Source organism: Martes martes (genome assembly GCF_963455335.1).
Source record: "Martes martes genome assembly, chromosome: 12".
NCBI classification, from domain to species: domain Eukaryota; kingdom Metazoa; phylum Chordata; class Mammalia; order Carnivora; family Mustelidae; genus Martes; species Martes martes.
In genome coordinates, this window is record NC_137900.1 from 95,497,015 (window position 1) to 95,514,213 (window position 17,199).

At 68.2% G+C, this 17,199-nt stretch overlaps 2 protein-coding genes across 3 annotated transcripts; both read right to left on the reverse strand.

The window, feature by feature from the left end:
- Positions 1-557: 557 nt before the first annotated feature.
- NPDC1 (neural proliferation, differentiation and control 1) lies at positions 558-6,289 on the reverse strand. 2 transcript variants are annotated; one of them, XM_080820494.1, is made up of 9 exons: positions 6,008-6,289; positions 3,294-3,440; positions 2,064-2,198; positions 1,796-1,969; positions 1,642-1,708; positions 1,472-1,556; positions 1,314-1,393; positions 1,067-1,122; positions 558-933 (listed from the first exon to the last, which is right to left on the reverse strand). In XM_080820494.1, the coding sequence occupies exons 1-8, from the start codon at positions 6,117-6,119 to the stop codon at positions 1,101-1,103; spliced, it is 822 nt and encodes a 273-aa protein (XP_080676620.1). In that variant the 5' UTR covers positions 6,120-6,289; the 3' UTR covers positions 558-933; positions 1,067-1,100. The 2 variants fall into 2 exon arrangements, with proteins under 2 accessions (XP_080676620.1, XP_080676619.1); XM_080820493.1 differs by having other exon boundaries at positions 1,067-1,163; positions 6,008-6,285.
- A 1,583-nt stretch (positions 6,290-7,872) lies between these two features.
- ENTPD2 (ectonucleoside triphosphate diphosphohydrolase 2) lies at positions 7,873-13,184 on the reverse strand. The gene is made up of 9 exons (XM_080820495.1): positions 13,030-13,184; positions 11,641-11,758; positions 10,977-11,127; positions 10,639-10,798; positions 10,332-10,559; positions 9,598-9,852; positions 9,395-9,514; positions 8,530-8,664; positions 7,873-8,445 (listed from the first exon to the last, which is right to left on the reverse strand). The coding sequence occupies exons 1-9, from the start codon at positions 13,144-13,146 to the stop codon at positions 8,242-8,244; spliced, it is 1,488 nt and encodes a 495-aa protein (XP_080676621.1). The 5' UTR covers positions 13,147-13,184; the 3' UTR covers positions 7,873-8,241.
- Positions 13,185-17,199: the final 4,015 nt, after the last annotated feature.

The window sequence follows — 17,199 nt, forward strand, 5'->3', positions numbered from 1 at the left end:
CTGCCCCTCTCTCCTGGCCCAGACCGCCCTGCCCTATCAGCCTGTGAGGAGCCTGTGCCCCGCAGAACCCCCTGCCCCACATGGGCTGCAGGGGCCCCGGGGCCTCCGTGGCTCCCATCACAAGCCCACACTCAGAGCCTGCATCCTGTTCTGCCCGCCTTCCGGCCCAGATGGCCAGTAGCGGAACCGGAGGCTGGGTGCCCGCCACCCTCACACCCCTGCTCTTTTCAGCATACGGGGAATGGGACCTTTCAGGGAGGTACCAACTCTAGACCAGCACCCCCCCATACCGCGCTCCTCCCCTACTTGAGACAGAAGTTTCAGTAGGGGTGAGGCCTACAGGAGAAAGAGGGTAGGAGAGATCTTGTGTTGGTAGAAAAACAAAGCCTCCCTTCCCCAGCAGGGGGTGAGACCGCCTTTCCCAGCAGAAGCAGGAGTGCGGAGCTGCACCCGCCATGGGGGGGGGGGCAGGAGGAAGCCCCAGGCCTCCGCTCCAGCGTCCGCCCGCCGTGGCCCTAAACGTTGGGATGGAGGTCAGTCTCCAGCACACCAAGATGACGGGTTTGAAATGTATTTTAATTGTCGCCAGGGCTCCTCATCCACGCCTGGCCTCACGGTTCTCCCTGTCCCCTCATTTGGGGATTCGGACTCAACAGGACAGGTGCAAGAAGAAAGAGAAGGTCCCGGCAGAAGCGGGCTGAGTCTCCTCGTAAGGGGTTCCCGCCCCGCCCCCCTCGTGCCCTGGCCCAGCCACAAGCACGCCCACTGCGAGAACAGGGTCTCTTTAACGGCAACCGCTGCGCTCTGCCCCTCCCCACCCCTGGGCCGTGCAGTCCGGGAGAAGGGAGCGGCCGCCTTCCGGGGTCACTGCGGCAGGGGCGCAGACAGCGAGGAGTGGTCGAACAGCGGGTTCCGGACCTCCATCTCTCCGGTCTGTGGAGGCCGGGGTCAGGCAGGCGGGGCATGGGGCGCACGGGGGAGCCCCCACCCCGCTGATCCCCACCGCCGCCCCCTCTGCGCCGCCCGGCCCCGCCCGGGGGGGGGGGGCTCCCGCCGCGGGACTCACCGGGGCCAGGCCCGGGCACTCGTAAACCGTGAAGTCACCGTCTTCGTTCTCCTCGTCTGAGGACAAGGACTCCAGCTCCTGGGGCGGCTCTTTATGCCTGGGTAGGGGGCGGGATCGCTAGGGCCTCCCACACCCTCCGGGCGCCAGGGGCCCAGACTGCCCCGGGGGGCGCGGCGCCCCTCGGCCGGAGCCGGGGCGGCGCAGGTGGGGGCCCGGGTGCCGGGGGGGCGGGGTGGGGGCCTCTCACCGCTCCAGGCACCGCATCTGCTGCCTCTGGTGCTGGTAGTGGTACATCTCCGCGCTCTGCGCGAGCCTCTGGTCGCCGGGCTGCGCGGGGAGAGGGCGGCGGGGGTCAGGCCGCGGAGCCGGGGGCCGGGGGGCCGGGGCCGGGGCGGGGCCACGCACCGAGATCCCGGGCGCGGCGGGGGAGCCGGGCGCCTGCGGGGCCGCGTAGTCGGCCTTCTGGGTCAGGCGGACGTCTCGCTGCAGCCTGCGGGGAGCGGAGCCTGAGACGCGCGGAGCGGCCGCCCGCCGCCGCCCGCCGCCGCCCACGGCCGGCCGCGCCCCGCGCTCACCTGCACCAGCACAGGGCGGCCAGGGCCAGGGCGGCCGCGCCGGCTACCGAGCACGCCACGACGAGCACTGCGGGGAGGGAGCGCGGTGAGGGCGGCCTTCCGGGCGGGGCCCTGCCTCCTGCCCACCCAGAGACCTACGGACCTCCAGACCTACCGAGGGCGAGTCCGTCACCGCGCCCGCCCCGGGGCTCCAAAGGGGCCACGTGCACGGGCACAGAGGACGCAGGGGAGCCCAAGGAGGTGTGGGGCGTGGGTGCGGGGGCTCCTCGAGTGGAGGGGGGGCCCAAGTCGGGGCCCTGGCGGCGCTCTGAGAGCCCCAGGGTGGCCGCTGCAGAGAGAAGGCAGGTTAGAACACTAGGACCGGCCAGGGGTCTGGCCCCTGCAGGGTGGGGGCGTAGGGGTGGGAAGGGGCTGGGTCTCACCCGGCTCCAGCGGCTGCTGTCCAGCTTCAGGCTGCGGCTGCGCGGTGGGCATGGAGTGCCGGGGCTCCTGCCGGGCCAGCTCGTGGGCCAGGAAGTCAATCTCATCTTCCAGTCTGGGCCTGGGCAGGCTCTCCCCTGGAGACGGTGCGGGCCCATCAGGCAGGTGGAGAGGCCCCCAGCCCCACCCCAGCCACCCCAGCTGTGGGTGGCCCTCCAGAGGAGCTGGGGTCCATCCAGGAGCCAGACCCCTGGCCCAGACCTCCTCCTCCCTCCAGGTTCCTCCCAGGCACGGGTGGTGGCCAGAGGACTAGGTACCAGCCTGCAATCCTGGCCACCCCGAGTTGCTGCCTTGGTGACCGCTGAAAGCAGCCCATGCGCGCAGCAGCTTTCCCAGGCAAGTGGGGGCCGGGGCAAGGGAGTGGAGGTGTCAGGGGAGTGCGCCGAGGCCAGAAGGAGAAGAGAAGAGGTGCCCTCACCCTGCTTGTTACCCACGCATCACCCCACCCCTTCTCTACCAAGACAGGCAGCGACTCCTTAAGAAGAGGGAAGAGACCCCATTCTGTCCCCACCCCCACCAGTTAATGGGTAGGAACTGAGGGCAGATATCGAGATGGGACTGGTGGCCGCCCACCCCCCCGGTCCCAGCCACAGCCCCCACAGTCCAGACAGAGGCTCCAAGGACACAGTCTACGCAGCAGGGAAAGAGCAGAGCGCCTGCCGCCTTCTGAAGCCCGTACGGTCTCCTTCCCCAGCCTGCCTCGCTGCCAGGAACGCGTTCCTCCCCCGGGAAGGTCCTCCGGTCCCAGCAGACTTCTCTCTCTAGTGCCCCATCCCACGTGAACTCACTGCGCAGCTGGCCGTGCAGACCTTCTGGTCTCAGGCTGGCGGGGAGGCCCACGGATCACACAGGGCGAGTAAGCCGTGGAGAAGGAGTGCACATGGGGCAGGGGGCCCGGGCAGCCCGGGCTGGGGGGATGGGGAACTCGGATTCTTCCTCTCCTGCGATCACCCCAGCATTTCACGCCAGACACCCCCTGCCCTGATAGGGGCGAACTGCCCCGCGCCTCAGCCCGCTGCCGGGCTCTGGGCTTGTGCTATCTGGAAAGACCACTGGGCTCCTCGGAGACATAAAGGGCTCCACCCACCAACACAGCTCAGGGGACCCAGGGTCTGAGGCTGACTGACAACCAAATCAGGGCAGGGGAGGGGAGCACATCCTTCCCTCCCTACCCACAAGCCGGCGCGTCCTGGGCACACAGTGTCCCTGCGGGTCTTCCTGGAAGGGCCGAAGGCAGGGCCCACAGACGTGCGCGCCAGGGGGGCACCGCGCCCGCCGCTTCAGGGCGCAGTCCAGGCTCCCAGGACAGGCAGCTGCATCTAGAAAGGAAGCAAAAGGCAGAGCCAGGTCACCGCCCTGCTTGGCCCAGCCCTGGCAGAGGCTGTCCTGCCTGGCAGCCCCTCCCCCCAGAGCTGACCCGTCTGGCCCGGCTCCGGCCATTGTTCTGGGCAGGCGCTTCCTCCCAACAGCCAGAGAGCAGGACCAGGAAGACAAGCAGTGCCCACACTTACCGGAACTCCTCTGCCCCACCCACTGCCGAGAGTCCACTCTCCAGGCCTGAGACAGCCCTGTGCGGAAGCGGTCCTGTCCAGGGCCACGCAGCCCCATAGGTCCTGCCTCCAGTCTCAACATGCCCTCCATCCAGGCTGGGAGCCCTAGAAGGCGGGGCCTGGGTCTCTCTCTGCCTCCAGGGGAGCCGAAGACGCTGTCCACCCTGCTTTCCCACCACCTCGGGCCGCCCTGCAAGTCCCATCCTGTCATCCCACGCCCTACAGCAGAGCTGGAAGGTGGCACAGAACAAGGGAAGACAGGCACTCCTCCCTGTGTCTGATCCCTGGCTTGTCTCCGGAGCACAGAGAAGCTGCTGGTTTGGGGAGACCAAGGATGGGGTCGGCACGTCTCACTTGGTTGAGATACAAAAGCCAGGCCAGGGTCACTCCCGCAGTCATGCTGCCGGGGACTGGAGAGTCCCTGGAGCTTTGGCCCTGGCCCAGTCCCTGACTTTGGGCCCAAACTGTGGTGTCCTGTATAGATAGCCAATGGTTCTCATTCTGATGCCGGGGGATGGAAAACAGTAGCCCTCTATGCCTCAGTTTCTCTTCTGGGATATGGAAGGTGAGTTGCCTCCAAGCTAGGGAATGCCCTGAGGCTGGAACACTGGTCCCAGTTACAGGGCAGCAGAGCCAGAGAACCTAGGAAGACACCCAGCAGGACTGTCAGTCCTGGTTGGGGAGGCTGGACTGGGATGTCTCTGGAGGCCCAGGACTATTCCTCTCAGCATAGCCCTCAGCCCGCACTGCAGGAGGGCCACTGGAGCCCAAGGTACGTGGGGGATCAGGGAGTGCTAGCTCTGTCCTTCTCCAGACCTTGGCTGGCCTGCCCTGGTTTCCTTGGTAACCTGACACTCCCAGCCTCCCAGCCGTAGGCAGGAAGCTCCTGGAGCCCTCGAAGCAGGCAGCAGGCAGGCTGACTCCCATCCAGGGGAGCCCCATCCTGTACTACCTGGCTCAACAGACGACAGCATCAGAGAGCGGGGCTAATGGGCTACTTAGCTGTTCAGCCTGGGCCAGCAGATCAGTCTGGACCCCATCCACGAGCTGGGGTGCTTGGGGAGTCAGGCAGTCCCCGCTCAAGGTGCTGAGAACCCAGAGTGCACAGGCCAGGGGTTGGGACCTAAAGCACCGAGTTGGCTCCAGGCTCTGGGTTCCAGAGGCCTCCCTACACTCCCCCGCCCCAAGCCTAGAAAGACAAGGGTGCCGCCTGGCTAGTCTGCAGAGTGCCCACTCCAGCGTCGGGGTGCAGGAAGAGATCCCAGAACAGCGGCAGCTGGAGGGTGGCTGGCACCACACCTGGCATCTGGGAGAGTCCATAATGCTAATGAGCAGCTGGGAGGGCACCTGTCCACCGCGGGCGCTCAGCACAAAGTCTGCTCTCCCTTTCCTCCGCAGGCCCCGCCCTGCGTGCCCGGGAGCCAGGTTCTCTGCGGGGGGGGGGGGGGGCTCCATTTTCATCTGCCAGCCACGCTCCAGCCTCCCGTCCGGGGTGCTGTGGCCAGGAGGAGGCCACACACACAGAACCACAAGGCCCAGGTTGGCATCCCACTGTGCCACCTACCAGTCACTTCTTGGTACCTGTTTTCTCATCTGTAAAATGGGCTAAGAATAGCCCCTCTCCTATGGCCCTGCCAGAAGTGAATGAGGAGGTGAGCACAGTCTCCCAGTTCAGCCCTGGGGTGGGGGTGCGTTTGGGACCCTGGGTTCCTGCAGACCTTCTGGCCTGGAGCCTCCGTGCCCCTCTGGGAAGCAGGGCGGGTCTCCCAGGACCCTGCGCCCCTCAAGCTCTGCCCCCAGTGCAGAAGAGGGACCTGGAGGGCAGCACCTCCTACCTCCACGGAAGCCCGACAAGCCCCCAGGCCTGGGACAATTCAGACCCTCAGGGTAGCAAAGCAAGGTTCGCGCCCAACACCACCTGAGGCATGGGGACAGGCAGCCCAGTGCCGCGACCCCGACCCCAGGGCACACACCAGCGGCGCGGCCGGCAGGCTCCCAGGGCCGGGTCCGCCCCCGCGAAGCCCAAGAAGCGCCCACGCAGAGACGCGCCCAGGACCGACTCCCCGCGGCGACCCCTCCCCAGACAGGCACACAGCGCAAGCCCCCGGATGCAGAGACAAAGGCGGGACGCGCGTGAACGTCGGGGTCGCCGCCGGGAGCCCAGGAGCAGCCCTCGCCGGCGGAGCCCTCCCGTGGCCGGCGCGCCCTCCAGGCCGGGCCTGTTTACCCCATCCCGGGCGAGGCGGGGCCTGGGCCGGGGCGGGCGACGGCGCCGCGCGGCCCGGCGGTCCCGGCCCCGGCGCGCCCCGCGGCCCGCGCCGGCCGCACTCGCTCACCCGGGCGGCCGGCCGAGGCCCCGCGCAGGGCCGCGCCGAGGACGAGGCCGGAGAGCAGCAGCCGCAGCAGCCGCAGGTGCCGCGGGGAGGGCGGAGGGACGGGCGTCGCCATCCTTCAGCGCCGCCGCCGGGGCAGCATGGCACCGCGCGGCCCGGGGCTCGGCGCGGGCTGCGGGCGCCGCGTCGGGGAGGCGCGGGCGGCGGCGGAGGGCGAGGGGGCGGAGGCGGACGGGAGGCGGCGGCGGCGCTGACGCTGCGGCAGAGGATCCGGGGCCGAGGCGCGGCGGCGGGCGGCCCGCGGGGAGTGCGCCTGCGCGCTCCGTCTGTGGGGGCGGGACGGCGCCTCCGGGCGGCGCCCCTCCCCCTCCCCCTCCCCCTCCCCCTCCCCGGGTTCTGATTCCGCCTCCTCCCTCCCGCCCTCGGGGCGCCTCGGCTCCCGCGGCTCCTGCGGCCCCCGCGGCCCCCGCGGCCCCCGCGGCCCCCGCGGCCCCCGCGGCCCCCGCGGCCGGGGACCTCCGCTGTCCTCTGCGTAGCCGGTGGGCCTGGGGTGGGCTTCCCCGGGATACATTTCCCGCGGGTCCCCTCTCTGTCGCCCGTTCCCCGGCTGGAGCACGGGGGCCTGCCTGGGGCCTGCAGGCCGGGGCCCCGGGAACACCGGGACGCCAGGCGCGCGCAGGTAGAAAGGTGCGTGCAAAGACGCACCTGGGCCCTCGGAGACGCGCGATTAAAGCAAACACACGCCCAGAACGGGGCCGGTGCTGGTGACCGCTTGTGCTTGGAACGGGGCGGCTGGTCTCAGTGAGGCCACCAGGGGGCAACAGTGACCTGGAGCGGCTGATGAGGGACAGCTGGGAGCTGTCCACGGTCCCTAGGTGACAGCCTTCAGCTCCCCGAGGCCTTGCGACAAAGAGCAGCTCACACGGCACCTGCTGCCCCCAGAGAGGACACCCACCCATCCCACCTGGGAAACCACCCCGCGACTCACTGCACTGAGAGGACAGGGGTGAGCCCCCCCCACGCTTCCCCTCAGCCCTCTGTGCCTCAGAACTCCAAAGAGAGGGCTGGCTGCCTCCAGGTTCTGAACGTTCGACACCCCGAAACCCTGCAGAACCGCGGGTGTGCGAGGACAAGCACCGCTGTTCTCCCCCCAGGCCACTGACCCGACAGAAGCAGGGTCTGTGCCCAGTTTCTGGGAAGGTCGGGGGGCAGGAGAGCAGCCCAAAGCTAGCCTCCCCGCCCAGGACAAACCAGTGCTCACAGGAGGAGGCCGCAGGAGCCGTGGCAGCGGGGGAGTGGGGTGGGGGGCTGGTGCCTCCCCTGGACGTGGAAGAGGGCACCAGGCAGGAGGGCAGGTGTGTCCCAGCGCCGCGGCCCCTGGGCTCTGCAGCCAGCCTCCCTGCCACAGGCTGCTGTCTGCGCACTGGGGCCCCGCCTTCCTCCGGGCCCTCATCTCCACTCGCCCCAGCACCACTTCTGGTGGAGGGCCCACCCCCGGCCCCGCCCAGCACAGAGCGGCCAGTCCCACCCCCTTCCACCGCCTCCACCTCCCCACCCTCACCCCAAGCCATTCCCAGGCCCGGGCCCGTCCTCACAGACCTGGAGGAGCTGCGGGGGCCCTGCTGGCCGGATGAGACCCAAGGGACTTGGGGGCTTACTCTTGGCGGGTGGCCCCTGGCTGCTCCGGGCGCAGCTGCGGAGCCGGGGAGCAGGGTCTCCACGGCTCTGTGCCTGCACCCACGAAGGAAGGAAGCAGAAGAGCCTGGGGCCACCCTTGGGACTCGCAGCGGGTCTTCCTGGCCAGCACAGCTGTGGGGAAGAGGGCGGGCAGCGGCAAGGAGGCCCCACCCTATGGATCTCCTCTCCGGGGCTCTGGAAAGAAGCTTTTATTACAAAATTTTCACAAGTAGGTGCTGCGTTCCCAGCCCGCAGGCTCTGACCCTCCCCCTCATACAGAGTCAGACTTTGGGGGGGGTGCTCCGAGTGCCCTAACTCCTCTCCCTACACACCCAGCCCCAGGCTCACGGGCTGAGGGCTGCGGGGTGTCTGAATCCCCCACCCCCAGGAAGAGGAGGCCCAGGGGACCCCGCAGGCTGGAGCGGGCAGGCAGGGTCTGGACCCCGTTCCCCGTGGGCGAGCACGCCAGCGTCCCCCGTCTGGGTCTGGGCATCGCTGGGGGTAGGATGGGGTGGGGGGGAGGGCCGGGGTCCGGGAGGGCCGCGGCCCCCAGCTGGCCCCTAGATGGCGCTGGACGCCTTGGCCGCGCACGCCCGGCGCAGCAGCAGGACAGACGCGGCCAGAAGCAGGACTGCCGAGAGCAGGACCAGGACGACCCAGGCGCCGAAGTCTGTGCCCTTGCGCAGCGCCGGCGGCTCGGCGGGGATCAGGTTGGTCAGGTTCAGCATGTAGCCGAGTGCCCAGCCCACCGCGGCGTCCCCGGCCTGCGGGCGAGGGGCATGGCCTCAGTCTCCGCGTGGTCCGGGGTGGGGGCCGCCCCTCCGCGCCCCGGGACCACCGGCTCCTACCTTCTTCTGGAAGGTCACCCCTCCGAAGGTGCGCTCGTGGAAGCCGTAGCCGCGGCTCAGCAGCTGCTGCACGAACATGGCCCCGGCGCAGTAGTGGGGCAGGTGGGCTCGCTGTCCCGGGGCTCGAGCCTGCAGCTGGGACGCATGGGGGATACTGTTGGGCCGGCGACCAGCTGGAGGTCTTGGCCCACGAGGAGGGGTGGCCAGCTGTACCTGCCGACCCGGCACACACCCATGGGCAAGGAGGGGCCGGAGACGCCTCAGCGGCCAAAGGGGCCTCCACCCCCAGGCAGGACACTTCCCTCCAGGACCAACAGTATGACTTTTGGATGGCAGTGGGCTGCCCCTGCTTTGGAGGGGGACCTCGAGGGGACAGCAGGGACGGCCACCCCAGGAGCAGCAGGCTGGCAGCAACCTTAGTGCGAGGTCAGGGGCCCAGGAGAAGCAGCAGGACCTTGGGCGAGGCTTTTGCTCCCCCCACTTCCCCACCGCCCAGGTGTGCCTGAGACTAGACGCAGAGAAGACAGGGTGGGGTCTCTGTCACCTCCAGAGCCCCGAGACGCTGTTTCTCCCGGGGTTTGGCAGGCACCCCATGCTCCACCTATGAAAACACCACTTCCTTCACTCAGCACGCGTCTGACCAGCGGCAGAAGCCAGAAACCTGGAAGTCGTCTTCAGAGCCTGGCTCCCCTACCCCTGAGCTCCGGCGGTCCTGCCTGCTACAGCCAGCCCCCAACCCACTTCGCTCCCTGGGCCCTGGCACTGCAGGGCCTTCCCTCTGTCCCCCAGATCTGGGTCAGGGAGGCCCACTGCTGGCTGGCCAGGCCCTCTTGCCTAGTCCTGGAGGAGCAGGTAGGAGGTTCACCTCGATCCACGTCTGGCTGCACACCGTGACCACCGCGGCCTCCAGCTGCTGCATGGTGGCCACAGGGAGCCCCATCACCGTCCTCAGGAAGTCCATGGTGTAGAAGAAAGCAGAGAAGGCCTGCGGGGGGGGGGACAGTCACCCCGAGAACAGGCCCCACATGCTACAGGGCACCAGCCCCCATGCCCTTCCCCTGCACTCACGATGAAGTCCCCAGCCACAGGCGGCTGGAAGATGCCGTTGAAGGAACATCGGGAGAAGCGGCAGGAGGAGAAATTGAAGAGTCCCGCGACGAGGCTGCGGCAGAGGGCAGGGTCGCTGGTCCCAGACAGGCTGACCCTGGCACTGCTATTGAAGGCCTGGGGCCGCTGGGCCGCCGCGCACGGAGACTCGTACACGTCCCGAAGCAGCACTTGGGTGGAGTAGCCCCTTGGCCAGCAAGGGTGGAAGCCATGGGTCTGGGGGGGACACAAGGGTGCGGCGGGCATCACCCCTTCGCCAGGCTCTGCGTGCCGCCCTCAGCCTAGGGTCTTCGCAGAGCCTCCCCCCAGGACCTGCCGGGTGAGTCTCCCATAAGTCCCACTTGGGCAACATCGCTTCTGTGCTCAGGCGCACTCCGTGACTCCCCATGTCTGCTGGACAGCTCGCGCCCCCCCCCGACCCCCAGCCAGGCACTCCAGGCCTTTGGAGACCCAGCCCTGGCCCTCCTTCCTCCCCAGCCAGGCAACGTCCAGACCCACCCCCACCGCTTGGCATTTGTGCCTGGGAGACACCTCTGCATCTGTCCTGCCAGCTGGGGAAAGCCCGGCTTTGGCTTCTGCTGCCTAGAGCAAGCCCCTCGGTCCAGGCTCTGCTCTGACCCCTGGCTCCCATCTCTTCTCACCCCCTCCTTCCAGGAGGGCACAGTGGTGCAGGTGGGCAGGGGGTCATGGGGCACCTGCAGTGCGCCGGCCAGCAGCCTCAAGAGAACCTGGTCCCGGCCATAGCAGAGGAAGCTGTGCGTGTAGACACGGTATGGCTGGCCGTAGAGCCAGAGCTGGACCTCGTTGGCTGGATCCTCTACTGGGCTGGCCGTCTCGAAGGTGATCTGAGTGGAGGCGCCCCCCAGGTCCATGGCCCCCAGCGTTCCCTTCCTCGGCCGGAACCACCGGCCCACCCAGCCATACTGTGGGGAGCGGAGGTTGGGGTCAGCCAGCAGGTGGGCCCCACACCCCCTGGCTCACTGGGCTGGCCATCAGGCCCACCTTGATGAAGTTCTCCAGCAGGTAGTTGGCGGTCACCCAACCAAACACCCCCTCTTCCTGGCCCGAGAGGATGTGGGCACCACGGAAATCAAAGGGATACTGGGTCAGCGTCTGGGTCACAGCCGCGAGCACATTGGCCGAGGCCTCTGGACTGGTCATGCTGTAACACAGGGAGGACTCTGAGGGACAGCCTCCGCGGGTAGCTGAGATCCTGCTGCTGCGGGCACTGTGTCTGCCCAGGGCCACCGCGGAGGGTGTGCACCAGGGTGGTGTGCAGGGGCCTACCCTGTGCTAAGCCTCTCGTGGAGACGGGTAAGGTCAGGGCCGGGCACACTCACTTGAGCAGACGCATGCCCGCTGTGGCTCCCAGGTAGAGGGGCGTGCCCCCGTGTCTCTCCTTGGGCACCTGCTGAAGCGCCTGGTCCAAGCACTCAATGAGACTCTGGCCCGCCCTGGAAGGGCTGTCCGCATAGCTGGAGATTCCCCCTCCTAGAGGGAGACAGGGAAATGGGCCCAAGCCTGAAGGGCAGCCCCTAGGTGAGCCATGGGCTGGCAGGATCGGGGACCTTGGGCTCCCAAACCAGGCAGCGGCTCAGACACACCTTCCCAGCTCCAGCCTTCAGAGACAAAGGGGCCCACCTTCCGGGGGGCCACCCGGTCTCCCGGGCTGCCGCCTGCCCATGGGTGTGCACACAGGTGCCAGGATAAAGCACGAGGCATTGTCAGTCTGGCCTGCCCTCCTCGGAGGCCTGCCTGGGTGTGCCGGTCTTGGGCCAGGCAAGGCCCAACCTCCCAACCACCGCCTGGGGCTTACTTTCTCCTCTGAACTGCCCCTAGCCTTTGTCTCTGGGAGGCTTCTGCAGTTCCTTCCTGGAGCAGGCCCCAGCCGCATCAAGCAAAGGAGGCATCGAGATCCTGGAGGCTAAGGCCAGAGAGGGCCCCTGAGGCCCTAGAATGAGTGGGTGTCCAGACTAGGGGTGCCTAGGGCTCAGGGGACCTTACCACGCACGTCACAGGAGCTGTGCTGGCCCACGATGCCTGTGTCATTCTCCTTGTCCGCGGGCCACTTGTAGATGAACATGGATGTGTGGGAAGAGCCAGCGTCCAGGACGATGCCGTACTGGGAGTGGGGGTGAGGGTGGGGTCAGCAGGGGTGGGGCCTGAGGCCACGCCCTTTGGCCCCCCAGCTCTCTGCCGGAGCCCACCCCAAGGCAGGGCTGGAACCTCCAGAATGAAGGGCTGGGGCTGGGGCGGCAGGGACGGCCACAGAGACACAGCTCGGCTGGGGAGAGGATGAGGGCAGGCAGGGGTGCACAGCCCGGAGCCTCTCCTCTTCCCACTGCAGGAACCTTCCTGGCGAGGGACGCTTGGGAGCTCGGTCAGGGTCAGAGGAGCCCTGGGACCACCCCTGGGACCTTGCCCTGGGGACATGAGGTCCCCAGGTTCCAAAAGAGAACCGTGGCTGCAGGAACGCCCTCCACTCACTCTCTCTTCCTCTCCTCTGTCCCCGCCTCTCTGACCTCAGCCCAACCTCAGGACCCGGAAGCCTGCCTGAAGACAGCCCTCCCTGAGCCTCCAAGCCGCCCCGAGACAGCTGGGTCCTGCCCGGCTGAGGGGGGCTGCATGGGCCTTCCCCGCAAGCCCAAGGGCCGGGCGTCCTCCAGTGAGAACCCCGCTGGGGAACACGCTGTCTTGAGTCCAGAAAGGGGCCATTGCCCTCCTCTTCCCTAGCCTGGGAAAAGCAGCATCGGCTAACCCTCCTCAGACCACCCCAGCCCCACCTCGGCTTGGCCCTTGGCTCCAGAGCACCCCCTCCTGCAGCCTCCCCTCCTGGGCCCCCCAGGGCTTGGAACACCCACTTGCCCACACCAGTCCCCGTTCGCACAAGTCCAATAAAGAAAGGGTCAAGGGCGTCGGTGGGGCTCCTGGAGACTGGAGGCAGATCTGGCCTAGTCCACCCCAACTCTTGTAGGACCAGCCCAGCCTCCCCAGCTAGGCGCCCGAGGGCTGCCGCCGCACTGTCAGGGCCTCCAGGTAGGTGGGGAGGAGTCCTTAGGCCCCAGCACCTGTGGCTGAACCTGGACCAGATGCAGCCCTGGGGGCCACAGGGGCCTAGGGGCCAGGGGCCAGCTGCAGCCTGCGGCGACCAGGGCCCGCATCTGGGGGAGCGGAGGGACAGCTCCTGGGCCGCGCCCGCGACAGGCTCCGAGGTCGCGGCGAGCCGGGGAGTTTCCGGGACTCCGCCCCGCCAGGCCCGGAGCGCGGGTGGGCGGTGGGCGGGGGGGAGGGGGGTCCCGGCCTGCCACGCGGGCGCAGCCGGGCCGGCTCGGCTCCGAGCCTCCGCGCGGGGTCCGCTCGTCCGCAGACGGCGCCGGCTGCCCGCGCGCGCACCTTGAGGGCGGGCGGCTCCCGGACGTCGCGGGTGGGGACGCACAGCAGCAGGAGCCCGGCCAGCCCCGCCGCGGCCAGCAGCAGCGGCGGCAGCAGCGACAGCACCTTCCCGGCCATGGGCGGACGCGCGGGCGGACGAGGGGCGTCGTGCGAGGGCCGGCGGGGAGCGCGGGGCCGGGGCCAGGCGGGTAGGCGCCCGGGGCGGGGCGCGAACGGGCTGGGGCGGCGGCTGGCCACGCCCACGGGCCCGCCCCCCGCTGGCCGCCCCCCCCCCCGCGCTGGCCGCCCGCGCCGGCCCGCCCCCGCCCCCCGCCTCCCGCCTGACCCGGCCGGCGGGCGCAGGTGGGAGAAGTTGCGGCCGAATCACCGGCACCGCGCCGCGCGTCCCAGCGCCCACCTTCCTCCTTCCGGGCCGCCGGGTGCCAGAGACTCGTCCCCTCCGCGGATCCCCCCACCTCTAGGGCTGGCTACCAGGATCTGCCTGTGGGCCCCCGCGGAGTCCCCCCCCACCGCGGGACCGAGGGCGCTCCCAGCCCTCTCCGGGGGAGTCTGTGGGCTCGTGGCCCGAAGGCCTGGCACCGAAGGGTGGGCTGGGCTGGTTCCCAGGCGGCTTTGTTCAGAGGGTCAGGCAGCTGGAGTGGCCAGCTCTTCCCTGGCCCAGTCCTGAAAGGAGCCCCCCGCCCCCAGCAACAGGGAGCACATGGGTCCCCGACAGGGTCCCTGCCCCACCCTCAGAGCAGAGAAGGGCCTGGGTCGGTGGTGCTGACTCAGCGCGGAGCAGCATGGCCTGTAGCCGCAATTGCATGACCTTTGGGCCCTGTAGACACCAGGCCCAACCCAGCGCTGCAGGCCCTTCAAGGTGCGGGGGTGGGAGACGGCGGGGAGCTCAAAGCTGAGCAGCCAAACAGCGTGAAGCCAGCCCTGCCTCACCCAGCCCTGGTCCCAAGATGATAGGTGAGGGCACAGATAGACAAAGGTGATAGGTGAGGCAAGATGGTCACAGACACACCAAGCTGAGAGTGGAAAACCCAGGCCCTACCTCCTGGCTCAGGGTCTGGCCCATCCCTGATGCCCCCTCTACCTGGGGAGGAGGGTGCCCAGAAGCCTGGGCTGGGGAGGCAGGAGAGGAGGGGAGCAGGAGGAGGGTCCTCTGCATGCAGGACGAGGAGATAAGGGAGATCTCGACCTGGTCGTCCACTCACAGGTCCCCGGCTGGCAGGGGAAGGGGGGGTTGCGGGGGGCAAGTGATCAGCCAGCCCCGGACCTCAGCTCTGCCCTTAGTGAAATGTCTGGCCTCTAGGCTTCCACTCCCCACGCACCCTGGCACCCTGTGTGCCAGCCTGGCCGGGCATCACCCCTTTCCCTGGCCAGGGGCCACCCCCACGTCGCACCCTGGGCAAAATAGAAATTCCAGCCGTGAAACAGCAGGGAGCCATGTGGCAAGACCACTCAGGAGCGCCAGTGTCCGGGGGTGGGGCGGTGGGGGGCCAGAGCGTGGCCTTTGACAGGGGCAGGGTCTAGGCAGCATCTCGGCTGGAGCCGGCTGGGGCAGTTGGGCTGGGTTGCTGCCCGGCTGAGGGTCTGGTGTCACAGGCCTGCTGAACGGCCTTTCTTTCAGCTCTGCACCCCAACAACAGAAGGGGTAGGAGTCCCGGAGATGGCTCAGCCTCCTCACAGCCCCATCTGGCTGGGCTCCAGTGGAGTCTCTGGGTGTGGCCAGCACAGGGCCCCAGGCCCTGTTCCTGCCAGCACCCCTCCCCCTTCTAGGCCTTTCTTCTGCGGGGAAGGCACAGAAGGGGGAGAGGCCTGCAGATTAGATTGAAAAGAAAGAGACAAAGGCGGCCCACAGGGAGCCCGGGGCAAGCAAGGGCAGGCAGCCCGCAGGCCTGCCCCCCAAATGCTGGCCCCCAGCCCCAACACCTCATCCCACAAAGCCGAAGCCCGAGCAGGGCTCCCTGCTGTTCTGGTTGGTCCCACCGGCCATGAGACCCACCAGCCGGGAGAGGACGGGGCCAGGGTAGTGGAGGCCTGGACGCCACAGGGCTCGTGGCAGAGGGCCCAGACTAGTCCCAGAAGAGAGGGCAGGCCGGGAGCGGGAAACAGCCAGGACAAAGCCTGGGAGCGCATTCTCTGAGACAGAACCCTGGCCGGCCACAGCCTTCCTTGGTGCAGAGACGCCCTTCCTGCCAGAGTGGAAGGGGGGCGGGGGGGCAGGAAGGGGGGGTTCTGCGTGGGAGGGGCCTCCGGGAACCCGGGGGAGAGCTCCAGATGTGCCACACGTGGCCTGGGTCCCGGCAGAGGCATGCGGTTGCCGAGAGGTGCGGGGAGAGGGTCCTCAGAGGAGCCGGACCTCCCAGGCTGCGGACCTCGTCAGGCTGGCTGACATCTCGGCTCTTGCCTGCTTCAGTCTTGGCATCTATGGCAGAAGCATCTTTGCTGCTAAAGGCTCCTCACTCCGTGAACCTGAAAAATCAGTCTATTTTCTAGCAAAAATGGGTTTTTTGGGAATAGCCGAGAATTGCAATTCAGCCTTTGCAAGCTGCAGCCAAAGGCAGGCACGTCCCACGAAGAGAGAAAGGAATGCTACTTTATGGAGAAGGAAGAAGTGGGAGGGGTTGTTCCGAACCCAAGACCACCGGAGGGAAGCAAGCGCTCCGGGTGGTGAGGGCCGGGGGCCGGTTTCTTGTGGGGAGACAGTGCACATCTTTCCCCGGTGGGGCCTGGGGCCGACGGTTCTCCCCGCCGTGGACGCCGCGTGGCCCGGCTGCCCCTCCAGCGTCCTCTTCTGGCATCCGGAGTGCACTACTGGAGTGAGACTTCCCTTCTCTCCCGTCCACAACTTCCCGCTGCCTTTCGTCATGGGCTCATTCAGCCATTCAGCAAACACTCACTGAGCCCCTCCTGCGACCAGAGGCTGTATGCACGTGCCGAGACTAAGGGTGGGGGCACGGCACCACGGCACCACCCGTCCTGAGGAGCACAGACTTGTCAAGGGCTCCCCGGGAGGGGAAAAGCCTGTGCTGCCTCGCCAGGGACAGTGGACTCGCTGGAGAGCGGTGGGGTGCACGTGCCCCGCGGAAGGGAACGGGCGCAGGCACCCGGCTGTCGCCGCCTGGGGATCCCAGCCAGAGCGGCCGCTGCCCTGGATTTTGTGTCTGCTCCTCTCTTCTCTCCAGTTCCCCACCTGTCTGTGCATTTCTAAGTGACATGTCGTGTCGCTTTTCCTGGTCTTGGGACCCGACGGTGCGCGGGACGTTGGGTTCTGTAATGGGCTTTTGTCCCAGGACTCCTGGGACTCACCTGTGGCGACGGCTCAGGTGGCCCCGTGCTCGTTCCGGCCGCCGCGGTGTCCGCAGTGACTGTACTGAAGCCGCCACACCACGCGCTCCCCGTGGCTTCGGCCTGTTTCTGCTAAGTCTGCGGCCGCGGGCTCTGGCGCCGGCAGGCGAGGGTCGGAGGACGTCCCGGGAGCGGCCAGGGGCCGCGTGTCCGTGTTTGGCTCCGAGCAAATCCCCTCTTGTCTTCAGAACGAGGGTGCCGTCCGGCTCCGGGTCCGTTTCTCAGCATCCCCGTGTGCGTTGGGGATCGCGACACTCGGAGGTTTCTGAGACGCCGGGAAGATGAGGTCCGAGATCTTCGCGATGTTTCCCGGCTCCTGAAGAGACGGCATGGCGCGTCTGTCCTGTCTTCTGCCAAGTGTCTGCTAAATTCTCAGCCCAGTTTCTAGAGGTTGTTTGTCTTTCTGTATGCGCCGGACGTCTGTCCTCCAGCTGCGAGGTCCCAGAAGCTCTGAATTCGTCCGAATGGGTCGTTTTCCTCCCTGGGTCTTGTGGGTGCCGCGGGCCGTGGGCCGTGGGCCGTGGGATACTCTAAGTCACGCTCTCCAGCTTTTCCTGTTTTGCTCAGGCCCAGCCTTTGGCCTACCTGGGGGGTGGTTTGTGGGTTGGTCGCCAGGGAAGGGCTCCAGTCCGCGTTCTCCCGCGTGGAGAACCGGCTGTCCCCGGCCTGGGGCCCACGGGTCGGCCTCCCTGGCCTGGTGTGTGGGGAGGGCTGGCCACCGCGCCGTGTGCCCTGGCCGAGGGCGCGTGTCCTCCTCCAGCTCCGGCACCGGCACCTGCCCCCGGCTGGCAGCGCGGGTGTGTCTTCCCGTCCGGGAGCACAGCCCCGTCC